The 21171-nt window shown below is 39.7% G+C and overlaps 1 protein-coding gene across 1 annotated transcript; it reads left to right on the forward strand.

Moving 5' to 3' along the window:
- The first annotated feature begins 757 nt into the window (after nucleotides 1-757).
- Nucleotides 758-8865, forward strand: LOC140268840 (uncharacterized). The gene is made up of 3 exons (XM_072363830.1): nucleotides 758-1267; nucleotides 6759-7065; nucleotides 7615-8865. Exons 2-3 carry the CDS (start codon nucleotides 6786-6788, stop codon nucleotides 8049-8051), a joined length of 717 nt encoding a protein of 238 aa, XP_072219931.1. The 5' UTR covers nucleotides 758-1267; nucleotides 6759-6785; the 3' UTR covers nucleotides 8052-8865.
- The last annotated feature ends 12306 nt before the right edge of the window (nucleotides 8866-21171 follow it).

Here is a 21171-nt window from a genome sequence, read left to right on the forward strand (position 1 = left end):
TACATTACTGACCCCACACACCTGATGCTTTTCCTCTGGGGACGGGGTATTTATTTAGATTGCAGTCTGGAGTGCCTGATACCTTCCAAAAGCACAACCATCTGCTCCTCATTTGCTGCTCGAAGGCTCAAAAGCTACTAGTTTATATTGGAGGAGAATGGGAGATCTTCAACAACATCCGTGGTTTTATCTCCAGGTAACGGTAACTTCAATCATAAACTACCTCTGCCGTGATGATTCTATCTAAATAGGTTTGATGTTGTCTTTGCACCTTTTAAACCAATTGTGAATATTCTTAATTCCCCCTAAAAGATTGGAGGACGCTTGCTTTAACAGACCACATTTAAGGGCGTTGATCTGCCCAATTGAGGCTATTACCAATTGCCTGCTTAAGATGGCTGACTCTCTTGCGGCAGAAGGTGAATGTAAGCTGTTGCTCAGGGCAAAGCATCCTTTGGTGCTCCTGGAGTTAGAGCCAGGAAGATTAACATATCAGGAGTAATCCGACTCGGCCCACAAGCACAACTATGGAGGAGGAGCAACAGTTGAGGGGGGAGGCAGGCAGAGGCATCAGAAAGAAGCTCTGTGCTCCACTTACGGTAACCACCCTCTCCCTCCTCACCCTAACCCATCCTATCGACCCAGAGTTCCCTTCCCTGGAGCTGAAGAGAAGACCTGCTGCTGGAAAGAGGGTAAGGAGATATACATTGTCCTTCCATCAGTGCTGCTTCTGTGGAGATAAAGTGCTCTGAGGGGAAGTGAGTTTCACAACAGATGGGATAAAAGTTAAAGCATCTGTGGGATCTGTCTATTGCATGCCACTGTACCTCAACTATGCTCTGTTCTTCTGTTTTAGGTTAAAGTTTGTGAAATAGAAGACCAGAGGTTCTGTAGGGGGAAGCATGTGTCCAGGAGTTTTTTGAAGTGTGGCCAAGTCATCCACCTCACCTTTTTTGAATGGATCAAGCTGAGTGCTGCAAAGCGCATGCTTACATTCTGCGTAATGTTGATTCTGATCTTTGCAACCTGAAACAGTTCTATGGAACGGCAAATATAACAAAAGATTAAGGTATCCTGGAACTGAATCAAGTCAAGACACCTCCCATACTTGCAGGGCAAGGAGTTGTGATTATTTCATGGGAATTAGCAGGAGTCTTGCCCTCACTCCTCGTCTGTGATGATGATGGACTTACTCAGCCAGCACTTGTCTGAGGAGGTCAGCTGAAGACGACGCCACGCAGCTAAGTCTGGATTAGCCGGCCGAACGGTAAGGACAGCGCATCTTCTTTTGTTGGTTTAAGATGGCAGCTTATGTGGGAAGGCGTTAGGTGCTGCAGTGTGCTGCTGACAGAGATGCCTCACTAAGTGCTTGAGTGACAGAAAACACACATTGGATTATCTGTATCAACAAGCAGCCCAAGATGGAACCGCATGACAGTAGTGCAACGCAGCCTTGCACGAAATGTTTGCAGAGTGGTTACCACTGATTACAAGGGGAAATGTCACCATATTGGAACTAAAACAGGAAAATAAATTAGCATGAAAATTCTTTTGCCCTCATCACACTGACAAGTTTATTTAGTCAGTGTGGTGTTTTCCTTTGACTCTTCCAATGTGGTGGTTTGCCTAATTTTCATGCATAATTTCTCTCTAAATACTAAATACTTACCAGAAGTTGCTCCACTTATGAACAATGATTTCATCTAATTATTTTTCTCAGCTTCCATTCTTTCTACGATTGATATCTTTTTTCTTTATCTCATGAAGATAGACCTCCAACAGTTTACATGATTAGGTGGATCAGGATCACAATAAATTGGAGATGTTGTGAGAGGAGCAAACTTGATAATACTCACTGTGAGCATTTTACTGAAGTGATGATCCCTTTGCACTAAGCCTATATCATACGAAGAGATTATACTGTATCTAGCTGTGTCCCGAGAGGCCGGATCGAGGTTAAGCCTAAAGTCAATTGAGTCTTTCAACTTTCATAACCTGCCAAATCTGGTTATGACTAAAGCTGAAGTCACAGTTGAACCACCACTCCTTAATTTCCTCTTTTATTCTCATGTGTTTCTATGGGGAAAAAAACCCAAAACACTGCATAAAAATGACAAAGATTCAGAAAGCATAGGATGTAACTGATGTAAAAAATCTCATATTTCAGATATTTGTGCTTGCTTGTGCTTGCACACATTTCAAAGTGGTATTCAATGTGTGCCAGATGGCCGCCAACCTTTTGAAACAGAAGCATCGACATGTTTAACATGGGTTTAAAGGCGATGCTGTTTTGCTAAAAGAGGATCTGGCATAGAAAGATTAACAGCCAGAATAACAGCTCATAGACTTCTTTAGAAAGTATCCAGACAACATAAATCTTGCTCATACAAATATTGATGAGGGCAAGATTGTGTTTACTTGCCAACCATCTTTTCTTTGTTAAATAGGCTAATTAAATGTGCCATCAGAACTATATGACAACTAATAGTTCCCATAAAAATCCCGTGTCAAATCTGTGTCTGTAAATGTATGTTCACCTTACACTAAATCAACGCCACCTGAACAGCAACAAGTTTGAATTGGGCCCTTCCTTGTAGAGCCGCTGTGTCATTGGATTAATCTGTATTAATTCGAGGGATGTGATAGAAGGCCTTTCAAAATAAAATTGAAGCTTTTTAAGCTACTTAGTCGCACAGCAGACTGAATGGAAACATGAATCAAGTTTACAATTTGTGGAATGTTCGTAAAATTGATTTCTGGCATTATCCAGAGATCTTTTTTCTCAATAATCAACAGCAGCTTTCTCACAAACAAACAGCCTTCTTTTAATTATCGTTTGGTTACTGAGTGACAGAGCTTGAGCCAACTTATGTGGCTGCCCAGCAAAATTACAGTCTTTTTTAGTTGCATTAGAACAGAGGCTGCATTTAGAACAACCAATCCGGGCTCAGCTCATCCACTTTATTTTACAACCTTTTGGTGCCAACACAACAAATCCAACTCACCGAGCTTGACGCTTTGCTCCTTCATTCTGAGGACAGGGCAGGTTAGGTTTTAGAGGAGGTAGCGCATGTTCTCTCTCGGTGGGCTCTACATGCTGGCCTAACCCTTGAGTTTGAGGTGTCTGATGGATTAACACTGACACACACACACACACACGGCAGGACCTGAGCTCTGCCACCAGCACTGCAGCCAGGTGTTTATCCACGTGACTGCAGATAAACCCAGGACGCATTAGTGCTAATCTCGCCCTGATCTTTGGAATATGTCCCCTATTACCTTCTCCAAGCGCTCTCTAGCTGCCCCTAGGCCTCATGATGCTCTCTTAAGAGGGAAAAGACGAGACTGGGCCTTTCTAGGACTCCATAAAACACGCTGTTTTCTTGCAACAACACAGTAGGTGCCTTTCCCACTATTTGTTGTGCTGCTGTTATCTTTTCAGTGCAGTTACTCATATGGTGGGTTCAGTGTAATGCAGAGACAGTCGGGCACATGGAGCAGATCTCAAACACACAGCATGACACTAATGCTGTGTCGGTAGAGACCTTTGGTTGTGCTTTGGCAAACAGACTTTGACCTGTGAAGATTTCTTGATATCAAAAAGTAGCGTTATTATGAAAGCTGGCTAGTCAGGGGTGCTATTGGAGTATGGAAATAGAGAAGCTTTCTGGACAGCAATGGAAGGTTAGAAAGTTTATCTAAACACGTATGTGTCAGATAATTTAGAAAAAGTGAAAACATGCAATTCCTGCATGTGTGTGTGTTTATGAGTCACTTGTGAGTCACAGTGAGACAGAGAGGGAAACAGAACAGTCTGTATTTAGGGTATATATAGGAACAAATGCTACAGAGTGAAGGAACATAAAAGTTTGTATCTGCTTTTTTTCCAGCACAAAGAAGTGCTTCATTCATGTCTTTCTGTGATCCTCTCTCGCTGCTGTCATTCCACATTGGTCGAGATCCAAGCAAGCTCACAAGAAAGCCCCCTGTCTGCTGCCTTCATTCAGAAGTGTTAACCAAAGACGCCCGTTATCCCCATCTTGACAGATCTCTAGTTCATCTTCCACGGGCTATAGTGCTCTGTTGAGTGTCTCCCTCTGGCACCGGAGGGGTGGGAGGACACGAGTGCCATGTTGCTGTAATTACATTACTGCCAGCTTAGTAGCCCCATGGCCACTGACCCAATTATTCCTCAAAAACATACATTTTATTGTATCATGTGAGATAATGCGATCTTTGAGTCGCAACAACAGCTCGGTTGATGGTTGAGGAGCAGGCTCTAACTGCACGCTGCATGTGTTGCAGCATACGTAATGTCTCGGGAATGGCTTTGACAGACTGGAATTCTTGGCTAAATAATTCACTTTCATGGTTCACCTCAAACATGTTGATGACCTGCTTGGGCTGCTTCCTCTATGTTAGTAGTCCTCCAGGTAAAATATGTCTGACAACAAACATCAGGTGTACTATAATAGTCAATCGTATGCTCTACAGGAACACAATTTCCAAATAAAGACTTTGAAGCCTGCACTCAACTCTTCTATTATAGACAATTTTGGCCAAATGCATTCAACCGGCCTTCATCTCTATACACAGGAGCGTGCACGGGCACATCACTGCATGATGCTTTTGCAATTGCCAGACATGTTGAGGATGTGTGGGAGCTAGTTTGGTTGTCTTTGCAACTCATCTGTGCTTTTATGTCTCTGCTTGAGGATGGGTTTTCCTTCTGCTGGAAAACCTCTGGGTTTCCACTATACCTTCTCTTCTCTGTTTACTGTAAAACAGCAGCGCTTCTCCTCACAAGTGCCCCTTCTCCCTATCAATATCTGTTTATTTATGTTCACAACAGCAGAGGCCAGAGGTAGATATTAAATGTCCGTGGTGAATTAATCTTCCGTGACCATCAGAACAAGCTGCAGAGTGCTCCCTGGCACTTTCATTGCTGCCAATCGACTGCAGATGTGACTAATGTGTTTCTGAGTGGAGCAATTATGACAATCAAAGTGTCTTCAGGGACATGAGATCGGTGTTTGACGACCCAGCTTCGTCCAGTGTGTGACACTGAGACACTGGAGGCTTCATCTGTTCCTGATGAGTTAATTGTTTTATCAAGATGAACCACAGAGCTAACAAGCTGACGACACTGACGCATTGCAGCCGTGTGAAAGGGCTAACTTCGAGGATGAGTAAATGTCCCAAACTGACCTATTAATGAGATAAGAAAACAGTGATCTCATCCTGGGGTATATATCACTGCGCACTGGCTCTTTTAATATTGAGAATTTATCACATTTAGAATGTAAGCAGCAAGATTTCTGGTGTGAGCAGTTGGTGTTGAACCAAAAGAAACAGAGGGAAATTTCTGAGTGCTAAACACAACACTAAGAACTAACAACAGACATACAGCCGGGTCGCGGTTCCACTTTGGGTTTACTTACACTGTGCGTCAAAGAGGTTGTTAGGTGATGTGTTTGACTTTCAAATGAATGCTATTGTGCAGAGACTCCCACCACGTCAAACCCATATGGAATTATGAGTGATGAGTCAAGCTCTAACTGATAGGACCGGTTATACCTGTTTATATTCTGTTTATACCACTGCAACTCATTTGTGCAGTTTGTTTGTATTTTCCCTCAGTGGTGTCCAAAACACTCAGATTTTGTGGGAACCATAATTTGCCTATAGTTTCTCTATTTTGTTTAACTTACTCCAGTGCAAACAGTTCAACCCATGAGAAAATGTTCCCACTTTTGACTATTTTTTAACAAACTGTTATATTCAAGTGATCTACAGGACCGGGAGAGTCACAGAAAATATTCATGTGAGATTTTTGTTTCTACAATAAACCAGACAAAAATATGTGACACTCTGTCTCACTGTAAACAGTCCAATAGTCTGTATGTCTACACTTCAGAGTCCAGTCTGGCAAAGCACTTTGTGATACTGGTCTGGATTTGCTGTTAGTCACTGCCAGTCTACAATTTCCAGCTCCAGGGGAATTTTTTACTCACTGGTGACATGATATGAAAATACAAAGAAAGTAAGCTTTAAAAAAAACTTCTCAAATACCAGCTGCAAACATGAGGCAGGAGTCCTCTGAATGAGTTGTTGTGGCCACAGTGTTGCCATGCCTATAAAGAGGGAAGGGCTGTCTAACATAAAGGGATATAGAAGCACACGTGTACACTGAGGCCTCATCATACTTTAGATTGCAAATAGGTGTGGTGAGGAGATTCCTGTCAAAGCAGGGAGGAATTTTCCCTCTTTCGAAGTACTTTAATTCTGGAAAAAAAAAGAAGAAGATGAAGAAAACGTGTTTATATTATCATGTCACATAGGTGTCTTTGACAAAACAATCTTTTTCAGCAGCTGTCTATCAGTGAGAGGGTGAAAGACTCATCCAGTCGGTTAAAACATGAAACGGCAGTCATGCTTCTGTCCTCTGCAGGCTGCAGCAGCACAACCTTAAACACACACAGCATTCTCAGGTGTCAGCAAGGGATGTTGAGCACAGGGATCACGAACCCACTCAGAGAGGAAATGAGCTGACAGCAGAATGAAAAAAGTAAACTGGTGGTAAAGCAAAAGCCCTTTACTTTAAGGGAAGGTCAAAGAAATGTGACGGCACAAAGATGAACAATTACAGAATTGTCATGCCTGCTTTATTGTGACAAGCTGAGAGGATGGTTTCCATGATTGAAGGTGTGAATGTTTAAACACTTCTGACGTTTGTTCATTTTTGCCTCACTCCACAGAGTTTCAATGCTCCTCCACATTCTAAGATGAAGTTATGGAAAGGTGCTACTTTTGCCTTCGTGCTCTGTGGTGCAGCCCTGTCCACCATCCTTATTAGAAACATGGCCACGATTGGACAGTTCAAACTCAAGACAAAACATCCAAACACATCCTCACTCTCACTGAGACCGTCTTCGTCACCAGAGTCAACATCCAGGACATCGTTATCCTCTTCAGCGGATTCAAGAGTGCTGTCCCAGCAGACAGGAGGGCCTCATCGGAAGATCCGCTCAACAGACAGCAACATGAACACGCTCCTGTCAGACTGTAAGATTAACCGTTACTTTCTTCCTTCTATGTCGGCTTGGAGATAAGGTGTCATGTGAAAAGGGTTGTCAGACTCCACAGAGAACACTTAGCTCCTGACCCTGTTGTTTATAGAGCGGGTTTTAATGTCTTACAACAACCTGCTTTCAATTAACACCTCGTAGATCACAAGCTCTCCGTGAGAGCATTATAATTTCCAAGAGATGAGGATATATAGCATATTTTTTTCTCCTTGTGTGGCCTCATCAACAGGCATTCATTTAATTGGATCCATGGAATTATAATTCCTCATGCCACGGTGGTGGCAATAAGAGCAGTTTGTAGCTATCAAGATATTAGAAATAGAAACTAACTTTTGCACATCTGTTAGCACCTGACTTTCATTATCTTGACAACTACCGTATGCTATCTCAGGGAACCATCTGTTCTATTGATATTTGTCGTTGATGTGAATATTCTTCTCAAAATATATTCTTCTCAGGAAACCTCATAGTCTGTCCCTTTGCCAGCTCTTACTAATGCTTCGGTGTTTTTTATCCTCTCTTTCAGTTTCCAAGATGCTCCAGAGCTTCACAGAGGGCGAGCTGCAGCATGTGGTTGAAACCTTGCTTGACAAGAAGAGAAAGTGGAGCCAGCCCCGAGGCAAGAACCAGGCCAGAAGGACTAAAAGAGCCCGCAGGCCTAAGCCTTGCTCTCTGAGGAAGCTGGTGCTGACAGTGAGTGAGCTGGGTCTTGGCTACAAGAGTGAGGAGACAGTGGAGCTGCACTACTGTAGCGGTAAATGTGCCGCCCACCGGCAGAACTACGACATGACCATGGAGCACATGGTTCGGACGGGCTTCAGGGAGAGGGGTCGCAAGGACAAAGTTAGCAATGGACCCTGCTGCAGACCGACTGCATTCGACAGGGGCTTTTACTTCCTGGGTAATGACAACCGCTATCACACGATACAGAATGTGTCTGCAAAGAATTGTGCGTGTGTATGACCCAAAGGAGTGTACCTCTCACTTTGTCATGCTGCTCTCAGCTTCTGCAAGAAGACTCAAACATGGACTCTTTTAAAAGATGAAAGAATTGGAATATAAACTCGAAGAGAGGAGGAAACAGTGGGAATATGTTTATGGCTGCTCCACTGCTACCTTTTTTGACAGATTGACATTTGGACGTCTGTCACCTCAAGTTGGAACCCAATCACATGGACCAGCGGGTGTTGTGTTAGGTTTCCAAGTTAAATCAAAAGAAAATGAAAAAGACAGCTCATACCAAAAAGTTATTTTCTATCTGTGTAGTAACACTGTAAACTGTGGTGTAACAACAGCAGCAACATTATGTTTGTGACATTTGAGTAGTTGTACATACGTTAGACTCATAATGTTCCGCCAGAGTGGACTAGTTCATTGCTGTTACTGCACTTAAAACCAACATTTGTCCAAATCATAGAATTTACAGAGTTGACAAAAATCTGACAGAGATAAAAAATTTGAAGTTATGAATAGAATACATTTTTATTGCCTATGTTTACCTTAAACTCTGCACAGGACAGTTTGGCCCAGTGACCTGATAATGATATAAAGATGTGACGCATCACCAGAACATATGTTGACTTAAAGATTGTTGAATTGTTGCTATCACAGACCATTTTGTTGTGTTCTTGGTTCCCTGCTTATATGCATTATTGTACTGATTGCAGTGTTATTACACAGGTAAAAGCAACACGTTTTCACTTCCAATTTGTCACATACTGACTCTTGGTCAGGAGTAAAGCGTAATTTTTTGACATGCAAGGTTTAGCAAGCTTTTATTGCAGAATTGATGCCACCATAGAATGTGGAAAAGCAAAGCCTTTATAAATTAATAAAAAGTTGCGTTTTTTTTTGTGTAATTTAACTTTTAATCATGATATTTTTCTTGGAAACAAGGAATTTAATGCCTAACTTTAACCAAGTATTTTTTATTGTGAAGGAAGACAAAATTAACTCAGGAAGTAAAAGTAAAGCCCAATTCAGAATAAAAAACAGCTGTGTCAAGGTTAGACTTGAACACAAGTAGCATGCTTGGGAGTGTGTCTGTCCCCTTCTCTCCTCCAAACGTCTTCATTCTAATGATGTTTTTCTGTCTGCCTTTACCATTAGCAAAGCCAGTCTGTCGGTACGTTTACATGCAGTTGAGGTACAATAAGAGTTCAACCTGGCCCCTTAATTGGACCACTGTCCTTGTCCTAGTATGCATGCAGGAGGGGTGGGGTGGGGTGGGGGGGTCTGACAACACAACACTGTGAACTGTTTCTTTTAAACGTATCTGTGTGAGATTATCCTACAAGTCTAGCTTAATTTACTGCACAGACATTCTCTTTAAGGTGCGTACGTGTTGATTTTTTTTGTTCATGCTGAGGTTTTGAAATCCGGATTTTTTAGAGCAGAGTGACAGTCTGGAAATGCTTTCAGTGACCGGGACTCGACACTCAGTCTTAAAGGGCTGCTTTTCAGCGGCAATTTCTAACATGTTGAGGCATCTGACAAAATAAACAGAAAAATATAAGAATGAGAGCAGTATTATTGGGAATTTGGTTGTATAAATATATACTTATGCTTTACTGTTTTTACAAAAAGATGCCTGCATTCCTTGTGGTTATTTGTAACCACAAGTTAATTTACCAACTTCTTTGAATGGAATGGGAACTGTGCAGCATGCTGAGTGCCAGTTTGAGTCTATTTGAGAGTATACATGCAGAAGTGATTCAACTGCACCATCTTGGTGTCTTAGTCTACGTTTAATTTGGTTTAATTTAATTGGACTAATATGATTACATGCATTTTAAAAGTCTACTTTTGGTCTAACTAATGTGATCATTTTTTTCACATTGTCATTTAATCTCACTGCTGCAGAGAGACAACAGGCTGAATGCAGCTTTAGAGCACATGTTGAAAAGTGACGTGAGGCGTTCTTGATAAAGTATCAGAATGTGACAAGCTGGGAATGAAAATGTGTTGGTTAAAGGGATGTTGTTGAAAAGAATTTGACAATGAAAGAAAATAATTTTTTATAGCTCCATGTTTATTACACACCTTAAATAATTGTGTTTTATATATTGGTATTGTGTAGCCTGCTTTAAGACAAACACTCTCACACATTAGCAATAGACATATGAAAATGTATCCATTTGCCCTCCATACAGCAACTCTTCTTTTACTACTTTTTTCTAAAGTAAGCCCATATATAACCTGTAATTACCCATAATTCTCTGGAATTATTTTTCCTTAAATAATTGCCAAAACACTCCAAGTCAAATCAACACACGTGATGACTTCCCAAAGTCACATTTATAAACATCTCTCATCTCAAGTTCCAGGTGATATAACCGGTTTAATTCTTGTCTCTGGGTGTAATTTTCGAAAGTTTACACTCACACTGATTTTAGCTGATTGCAAAACTCAAGTGGAAAACAGAAGAATGGTTTTAGTGAAAAGTAGTGACATGTTTTCTTTTTCTTCACAGTGGCAGAAAAATGAAGTATACATTTAAATTTGAGGTTGTGTTTGCACCCATTTAAAACTTTTCCTAACCCATAACCCACACTACAGCCTTTCATTGGCCCTGAACATGCCTCCCTGTTGCGTTGCCTGGTAGCTATTGAAGTAAATCGTCAAGCATCTTTTTCACCCTCAAGGATCTGTATTTGGTTTTAAACTCACTGTATTTTTTTTATTGTTATTTTTTCTCGAAGAGGGTGCAGATGCAGTGCATCTTTGTTGTAGTTTTTATTGTATTTATTTGAAAAATAAATTATGGATTTGTATATTTATTTAGAATACAACACAGAAACGGGACAGCTTATTATCATCAAGCTACTGTGCCAAAATGTTTTATCTAACACTCTATATTGACTGCTGAATAAACGTAATTTCAGAGGTTTGGATGGTCATCATTTGTCGTGCATGACTGATTGTACTTAGACTGTATCTAAAACAAATAAATAATAAAATCTAAAAGTGCAAGATGATGTCGATAGTCATGTCAGTAAGAAGATTAAGTAAGAAGAACATTACAGTAAGAAGGTGACACGTATATTAAGAATAAAGCTGAAGATGCCGACGAATGGATTTCAATTAATAAACCATGTGACAGATTAAAAACATAGCAGCATTGTCATTATATTATATCATTCTGTAGGATTCGCTTCTTGAAATAATTCATTCTACAGCTGCTCAAATTCCACAGTTCTAAACAGCAGTGGGGACAAAAGCTCAACCCAGACGTTGCGTAACATTCACCAGTCTCTGGGAAGCATAACTGCTATCATTTAAAATCTTTGACAAACCAGTATCAATCAAAGAGAAGGATTTTCCTTTTCTTTTTCTTAATGCTCCTCAGTCTAGCCATCATTTTGCCAACAAAGCTAATGTAAAATCTAAACCAACCACTAACGAATCAGAACCGCAAGTCAAAGCAGCCAAGACTTGGTTGTTCTTGTCGCAAAAGCTTCATTGTTTTCTGAAAACCATTAAAAACACACAGACGAAACACACCATTGAACTGAATGGCATGTCTATTCATTGTGAGAAACTGTTTGCTTTGCTGAGCCAGTCCCCCACACACCATTCTGCTACCAGAGAAAGTCATTTGAGTTGAATGATACAGCAGTGGTAAGCATGAAATAGTCCTTTAGCTGAAGGTGACTTGCAGATGCAGATGGAGATGCAGCAGAGTAACACAAAGAAGTCAGAGGTTGTATTAGAAGTAACATCAGTATAAGAGTATTAGAAAAACATCAGATAATGTCAAATTGATTAAGTGAAATTTTTAAATTCACAATAATTACAGATTTTGCATCTAATATGTTGTCAGATCAGTTCAAGAGATGTTGTTGTATGATGCATAAATGCATCCCTTTTACAACAGAACACTGTTTCTCATAAAACTAGAACCTCAAAGGTGGGCATAAACAATCCTGCTTTTAGTCTGACCACCATGCAGGTTTAATGAGGGCTTCATCATGATTTGTGATTTGTATAACTTTCTAAATCTATATATTTTATCGTACATTGCTGTATTTAGCATCACAGAGTATTTAGACTCACCCTACATTAACCCAAATGCAGTTGAGGTGAAAAGAATTTGAACTAACCACAGATCATGCTGATAGTCTTTTTTTCTTTCAAATAGGAACACTGCAGAAATTAAGTTAGTGTATGAATGACCAAAAGAGAAAATGTGAAGTAAACACATATCAACTTTGCCCTCCAAAAGATTTGCTAAATCTATCAAAAATCTTCAGTCATGTGCCTTCAGTCTCAGCATCAATCCTTGATGGCAAGAAGTGTCCCAGCAGAATATCTATTTTGCATTACTAAGGCTCCACCTGAACAAATTACCGATGACATATCTTAATTTTTCAGTCCTGCTTTGTAATCAGTAGGCAAGAGCAGCACTGTGCTCTGGCTTCTTTGGTGTTCAGCTGATCCTAAACTGGTAAAAGTTTACAAAGAACACATTTGCAATTCAGTCTTTACATACTGTAAGTTAAAGGCAGACAAGCAGCACACACTTGCAATGCTCTGCCATGTAATATGTGCGGGAGCTGACTGTGCTACCACCATTAGGCTACAGCGATTCTTATCAAGCTTGTAGCGGTTAAAACAGTTTGCCCTCGAATCCACTCCGATTAGATAAGATAAAGTACAGCAGAAGCTACAACAGGCTGACTTATCTAAACAAACAAACCAATACACGAGCCAACAGAGCCTTAACAGCCAGAAGATTTCTTATTAGTGCACTCTTCTGTGCCCTCATTCCAACCCAATCGTATCCAAATGTTTTTTGTTTTTTTTTCCGATTTGGCTGAACTTTTCAGTAAACTATTAAAGACGCAAAATAACGAATCAGCTCAGCGTGTGACCAATTACAAGATAGTGATAGTGCAATTAATTTAAATGCTGTTTTTGTCTATAGTTGGACAAGACAAGTTGTAGTGGTAAGATGACAGGGACGAGCATTCAGTCCATTTTAAGCATTCTTTAAGGAAAGGAAACATTTATTTACTGAAAAATGGATTCATGCATTCCTTGAGTGTTGTTACCTGAAGAATAAGCCATTAAACAAGCATACAAACAGCAAAACTATCTATAGAAATGTATTGTCTCCTCCATTGAAAAATAATAATATTTTAGGTATTATCTAAGGTATTTTTTTACTTTGTCAATCTTATCATAATCTCATTATTTTTAACAAACCAATCAAGCTGAAATAAATTAGCTAACATCAGTAAGACTTGTGGACAAAATTTATTGACCTAAAATTGAATGAAAGAAGTTTAAGCTATGTAGAATAGGAGTCTAAGCCCTGTGATAAATTGGTATCCTACCCAGCATCTGCCCTACCGCTTGCCCTCAGACAACTGGGATAGGCTCCAGCCCCTTCCCCCAAGCCCTTATAGATTTTCATTAAAAAGCATTCCTGTTGTGTTTAAGATAACTTTAACAAGACAAATTGCAGGTAAAGTACAGGTGCAAAGAATGCCATTAATAGTGGTCATGAGTCAGATCCCCACTGATGTGGCGTAATCTTCTTATTTTCCGTCATTTAGATTGGTCCATAATGATTTATCTCTCAGTCTGTAGACTGGGGTTTCTTAGTGTACTGAAGCTTAAATGTTGTTTTTCATTTGAGAATCTCTGTGGATAAAAGCCTCTGCTAAATGAATACATTTAAATTAAAAAGGTCTGGCATACCACTAACAGGACAGGAAGCAGGGGAGGCACATTTAGGGAATGTGGTTTAATCGGAAAAGGTAATGGCAACAGTTCGTGACAACTTCACTGAACAGTGCGAGAGTATCTGGATTTCAATAAAAGTCAGAGCAGAGGGTTTTGGTTTTCTTTTTTTTTGGCAACCACAGAACAGTATATACAGTGTTTTCAATGTGGAGGCAATTCAAAAGCAAGATTTGTTTGAGGTGTAGACACAGCATTGGCCAGTACTGACTTGGAGTTAATAAGACGAACACAACACCGGAGGTCTAGTGGACAGGAATCATGGCAGTGTATGTCGGGTGGAGAGTTTGCTTGCTTTGCTAACGGTCTGTACTCCAGAATACGCTTTGGCTGCAAGTTATCTCAGATTTAATACCATCGTATTTCATCCCCTGAGTCTCTGCTAAATCAAGCAGCAAAAGCTCTTGCTGAGTTTTACATGCATGAAGACCTAGTGTTTGTTTTCCCCACGAGACACAAATCCCAACAAATTCCAGACAACACAATTTATACCACTTCCTGCTCAGTTTCAGTGAGGCAATACCACATCTTGGAGTCCATGTGTAAACTATGACTGCAGGCACACAGAAGTCAGCTTAAGTTTAGAGTTGATCAGAGAGTGGTCACACAGAACAAACTGACTGATGCACGGTCACAGAAAACCTTTGTATATTTGTGTGTAAAAAAGTCATCTTTCTCTACTTGGGTTTTATTTGGCCAAGTGCAGCACATGTTTCAGCATGACTGTGACTTGTGCTTACTACAGCTGTGGGGGTGAAATGATTTCAGCCGTTTGTATTTTGAGCAATTTCATGTCCTACACACAGCTACAGGAATAACATGGAAGTATATGTCTCTATCACGTCAAAGGTACCTCAGCCGAAAACATTTGGACGTAATTAAATCTAACAAATCAAGAATTTCCTTGTGAAATTAAATGAGGTGAAACTTTCCCCTCAGTTACTAAGAGGAAAGAAAAATGGCAATTCATTGCAGTTATTTACACTGTTGTCTTTATCTAAATCCCTGCTAGTTGTTCACAGAAATATGCTTAAAATGTTTATAACTGCAGGGAAAAAGAAACCACTTTACCTCTGACATAAACATACATTTCTGCAGTAAAGGGCTTTGAACCAAACTGTCTGCACAGGCTCAACAGAGAACTAGAAGACCTGCGGGAAAGAAAATCTGATAGTCAGTTAATCAAAGAGACAAAGCCACAAAGCATTATAACACCTGGCAGCAATTTGATCACAAAGTGTGATTTATCTAGAGAAATTATCACTGCTTTTTGGTCTATGCTTTGACATTTTCAAAAAAAAATAATCATTACAGTCATTACAGTTTTTTCTCGATGTACTTTTCATGGGGTGATGATAGCAGAGTAGACCGGGCCAGCAGGAATTAAGGAAGTCCAAACTGAGAAAAGGGAAACGTGCCAACAATTAACTTTAAATGAACCAAGAAGATGCTCAGCATGATTATTCTCATCGCCCACTCCTTCATTTCTTCATGGAGATTTTTTTTTAATCCGTTATCTTGTGCTTGGAAAATCAGTTGTCAGCTGTCCACTTATTGGTGTTTGAGAACAACACAGTTTTAACTAGAACTCATCGTTTGCATTTGCAGATTTGAGGGAAAGCTCCAAAAATATTCCCGTCAGCTTCAGTGTATTGTAGGATAATAGTGTTAGTGTATACAAGACATTTGTTGTTGGTAACAATGTAGACAGTAATAAACATGCCACAGTTTCACAGCCCCCTCCTATGTCCAGCTGCAGCATGTTGAGGAGTTCGGAATGGAGGATGCAGCGCTGACTCTGGAGAACCCAAACAGTCTGAACGACTGCAGAAAGCAGGTGTTTCTCATCTTTCTGAGCAGCTCTACACTCTCCTAAGATGAATGAAAACAATCCATTATGGCTGTATCTCTTCTTTCATAGGAAAATATGATTACATTGAGACATCAGGCGTTACATCTTTAATTACATGAGAAGATTTATACAGATTTCCTGTTGGAGGGAAATGTTCTGTCATGGATAAATCATTTACAGGGATAGATGCATACGAGTTAAAGAAATGTTGTCGGCGACGCCTTGTATTAATTCATAATTCATATTCACTTTGCTGTCTACATGCCATTAATATTTAAAAACTAAAATAATCAATAATTAAAAGAGTCATGTCTGAAAAGGACAATGAGAAAGGATCTATGCAATGGACAATTCAACTCGTAGTGCTCTTTTAAACATTGCTAATTTCTAGAGCATTTGTGGAGCAGAGTTCCGTAACCGGGTGTCCAACCTTCTGCAGTGGCTTATCAGAGCGGAGGCTGCGGTGCTTAATTTAGTAGTTCAGTCTCTAAATAGATCTTGGATGGCGCCATCTCTGCTGTCCGTGGATATTCTGTGAGCAGAATGGCATGTTTTTAATAGAACAAAGGAAGTTCTATTTCCTGGTGAGATATCCTCCAGTCTGCGTTTGTCACTTGGTGCTTCATGATACAGGTTGGGCGTACAGAGATGCTCTCTGCAGAGAGCTGTTTGCATGATGCGTACAATGTTTAGCAATCATCACTGATGTTTTTGACAATATGCAGAGATGCTGATAGTTGCTCACAGTATTCCTTTTTTCTGAGCTGCTTGCCATCATTTTTTTCCCCCTTTCAGGTCACTGCTTTCCATGTGGATCAGAATATGCTTCCACACCTTAAATCCTTTGAACGGCAAGCCGCTCATTAGCTCTTTATATCAGGGCTGAACAGTTCAAACACCATATGGGCAGGGAAGAAGCATTTTCAGTTAAAATACTTTTGATTTAAGTCACATACACAAAGGGCTGTGTGTGCCCGGGTGTTTATTTTTCAGTCCTAATGGGTGTGCAAGTGTTTGTAGTGAGCATGAGTGTTTTGTAGGGGGTTTGGGGTGGGGTGATCACTGGGAGTGGCAGGATTTGACGGAATAGGGGGGATTAAAGGGAGGGGAGGAAGGAGTGAGGCAAGGTGTAGAGCAGAAAGGCTGGAGGCAGTGATGATCCTGCAGATCACCTCAGCTGCTCTATAAAGCCTCTGTGCGGACTTTGGCTTTTTATGGGCCAACACGTTACAATCGAATTAATTACTTTGGTTAATCACCTGTTTTACATCAGTAAGAATTGCTGTTTTATTCATACAGTTTCTTGTAAATTAGTTAAACATGTTTATCATCTCAGATGCTGTAATGGGAATCAAATGTATGGTAAATAGCCTAAATTTTCATCAGAAGAAGATATTTGCTGCTGATAGAGCGAATTAAAGTTAAAAATGACAAATAGTCAAAAACTTTGTTTTATCATTAAATACTCATGCTGGATAAATTGACAGACTCTTCTCTTCTCCTGCATCTTTTTGATGTTTTCATGTTTTTGTGCACCTATGCAGTGTGTCATGAGTACCGTCATCTCATCAGATGAACATACTTTTGAGCGTTTTACGTCTTTGTTAATGTTGTATATTCAATTCTCAATGCATTTATGAGCTTTAAGTGGCCTATAAGCACTGAAAAATATCCTGAAGTATTAGAAAATGCTGCTTTTATGTATTTGAGTTATCTTTTCCACCTTACAGCTCCACCATGTGGAACCACGGAAGAATGACCTTTGAAGGAAAAACGTATCCGGGGTTACTATAGGGCATAGTCAAGTGTGACAGGATGCAGTGGAGAAAGAATTCAGATGCAAAATGTGAGAATTACAAAACGATTTCACGGAAAAATGGGGAAACATTCTGCATTCCCACCCTTATCACCCGCTAATTTGTATTATATTATTATTCATAGTGTCACAGAGTGTAAGAATGTGTCTCAGTTTTACAGTGTAGCAACATTTTGGATATTTTCCAGAATACAGCTACAAACTGGATCTTTTGATTATTTTTGACGATGGTATTTATGGATTCAAGACTTACTTTGAGTACTTCTAAGGCAGTTTGGACAAGACGTCTTTAGTTCCCAGGAAAAGTTCCCAGAAAAAGACAAAAGCAGTTTTATCTTACAGCCCATTTTCAGGAAAATAACAATGAAATAATGAGCTTAACAAAAACTGCGGACTGCAGCGATTTTTCACTGACACACACTTTGTGTTTGATTCAGACATAAAGCGGAGCAGGAAGCCAACTTATACGTAGAAACATGTATTTATTTTTATTTCATTTTCTGTGTTGTTTGCTTGTTTTTTACAGTTGGGACTGAACATCCCACAGTGGTTTAACCTGATCCACCGCAGGTCAGTGAAAACAGCCTTCCAGAGTTCACCACTCATTGGAAGACCGTTAGAACAAATAATTCAACAGTTTAACTAAAATCTTTACCCACGTGCAACAACAAAAAATGTGGAGACGTCATCTTTGGTACAAAGCCCTGTTTGCAAGAGACAAAGTTTATGTTTATGCATTTGGCAGACAGTTTTATCCAAAGCAGCTTACACTCATATCCCAGGTAGGCAGGTAGTGTAGGGGAGTCGTGCCTGAGGACCCCTGCTGGAGGTAGTACCTTTCATTCAATTCAATTCAATTTGATCTATATAGCGCCAAATTACAACAATTGTCATCTCAAGGCATTTAAGTAATATAGTCCAATTCAAGCCAATTGGAATTCAATTCATTGTAATCATAATCCAATTCATTCATATAGAGCCAATTCAAAAAATAATATCCTAGCTAAGGAAACCAACAGATTGCACCGAAACTTGTCTTCAGTCCAATTGCCCGTCCTGAGCGTGCCTGTGGCGACTGTGGAAAGGAACGACTCCCTTTTAACAGGAAGAAACCTCTGGCAGAACCAGAGTGGGGGGTCAGGATTTGAACGTGATCACCCACATTAATGGTGGCCATCTTACCACTACACTATCCACTCACAAAGACAAATATTGCGTGATCATGATCTGTGGACCCGTCACTCTGCACAGGCTTAAAACAGAGGTGATGCTGCTGTGGAAATCACTGCATGGTCTCAGGAACACTTCTGAAAATGTTCACGGTAACTGCATTCGATGCAAAAAAGTTACTGCTTTCTCTAGGCTTGACTTCTTTAAGGAAAAGTAAATCACTCTCTTGTAGTCTGAGGAAGAACAAATTTCTTCTTGGCTTGATTCCTTGTAAGGAAATAAATGACACAATTTTGTAAAGAAAATCATCAGGGCCTCTTTATGAGATCATATAAACTGTTACTCTTGGTTTGATTACTTTTCTTATGTGACACCTGCTGTTTACCTAAGCAGCTGAGAGTAAAGGCTATAATTTGATTTTGGGAGATATTTACCTCTGTTCACTGATATAAAAACACAACTCCCACTTCTCCATCACAGCCGGCATTCTTTGAATTCTCATTTTAAGTATTTTCATCGCAATCCTTTATCAACCTTTCCCTTTGAACTAATTCTCTCTGACATGGCCGTGCTTCAAGCAATGCCAAAACATGACTCATTTACAGAGCTGCCTTTTGTAAACACAGCCCATCTCACAGGTGGTAACAGGTCTTAAAGATGGGATGTCCTTTTTAACGCTCACCGAGTTATAACACCAAGGCTGACAGTTTGAAGAAGCGCACAAAAGCAGGTGGAATTTGGTTTTCTGTTAGGAAATTTATGAAAGAGGCTGTTTGAGTAATTACATAAGAGGTTCATTCCTGTGCAGTGTGTATTAGTTGCTTCTTATTCTGACATCACGGCATGTGGAGGCTTGAACAATGTCCAGGTCTACTGAAATTCAGGAGCTGCTGCAACTCAGAGGTATCGCTTTACAACGCCTTCCACCTGGCCTGAAGTAATGTTTTTTTTTTACTACAAGTCATTTGCATTTATTGGGCAAAGAAACATAGTCTGCATGTTAATTTGATCCCAGAACAATGCAAATAGATTCTGAGCAGAAACAGGGGAGAACATTTTAGTTTAGCAGCTACATCAAAGACAAGCAGCCACACTCTCATCATTAGAGAGTGTGGTAGAGGTTGTTTTGAAAGATTTCAAAAAGATTAAAAGAAATAAATACTATTCCTTAAACTCGTGTTTTTTTCCTCCAATTTTTGCTTTTTTCTAAGGATGCAAGAAATCTTCCAAATGAAACAGTCTCAGAGGGTTTGTGGGACATATGATGAAGCATAAAGCACAGCTCAGGCTGTTGACAATTCTACTGTTTCCACAGATAGCTATAAAAAGTCGTTTTTCAGCATGAACATCCATCAGTTTGATTTGTAGCAACTTAAAGAAAGGTGTTTTTTTTTCTTTTTTGTCTTTTGAAGAAACTTAAATCTCAGTTTAATCTCAACATAACAGTTTAAAAGCTTTATGGGTATAAACAATATTATACTCACCTTGTGACACATACCTGAGAAAGTTTCATTACGCATTTCACTGGTAATATGTAGCTCAGGATGAGTATTTGTCTACGAACCTTTGGAGCAATAACAATGAACAATATTAAAGATAAACTCAGGGAGGGTCTGCAGATGATTTAAGGCAGAATAAACTTATTTAAGTCCCAGTTTAAAATCTAACTCCGGCAGTTATCAATCTAATAAAAAAAAAAAAAAAGGTTTTTTGCTCCCAAAAGAAAAGAAAACAACTTGTAGTCCTAAAATGGGATTGGGAAGACTATACATCTGAAATGGGATCTATAAATATGTTAATTTGGCTCCGTACACATCTCTGACTGACAGCAGATGATTCAACAGTACATGTCTGAACCAGACAATAATTATCAAAAAGAGGTAGTTCAATAATACAAAATGCCATGTAGGTGTAAGAATCAGAATAATAATGTATTAGAAATGTGAAAAATATGAGAGAGGTTCTGACCTGGCTTTATAAAGAGTTTTTACATCAAATTTGTGGCCCAAAAACTGAGAACTGCAGACCCACATCCTCGCTGGTATTTTTAAAGGGACACTAAGATGTCACTTTGGGTGAGACAAAAAGGCTCATTCTAACAAAGGACATTTTCACAAGAGCAAAACACAACAAGCAGCTTTCGCTAAACCATCCTTGTAGCGTGCTAGTTTCTTTCATTTAATTGGTTCCTCACATTGCATGCAAATTAGCCGAAAATAAAACCCCTCTCTGTGTGCAGTGAAAACCGCTTCCTCCGTCGTTCCACGCAGGAACGCTCCGGCTGTCCGAGCTCGTCTTTTTGGGTCTGTAGGTGGTGATCTGCAGATTTAACCCGGAAATCCTCAGCCATGGCACTGATGGTTGATTTTGCTCACGATATGACAAGAAATTCTAATAACATGTTAACAAGGGTAAAAACTGGGGGTAAGAGAAAAAAATTATATGTATTTATATATATATCTATAGATATATAGATATATATTAAGTGAATGACAAGC

Source organism: Leuresthes tenuis, unplaced genomic scaffold (assembly GCF_036924035.1).
Source record: "Leuresthes tenuis unplaced genomic scaffold, fLeuTen1.0.hap1 SCAF_14, whole genome shotgun sequence".
NCBI lineage: Eukaryota > Metazoa > Chordata > Actinopteri > Atheriniformes > Atherinopsidae > Leuresthes > Leuresthes tenuis.

What these genes read in the sequence shown, in the direction of transcription:
- LOC140268840 (XM_072363830.1), top strand. Translation starts at nt 6,786, where the DNA reads ATGAAGTTATGGAAAGGTGCTACTTTTGCCTTCGTGCTCTGTGGTGCA. An exon ending in GAACACGCTCCTGTCAGACT is followed by an intron (nt 7,066 to 7,614) that starts GTAAGATTAACC and finishes CCTCTCTTTCAG; the next exon opens with TTTCCAAGATGCTCCAGAGC.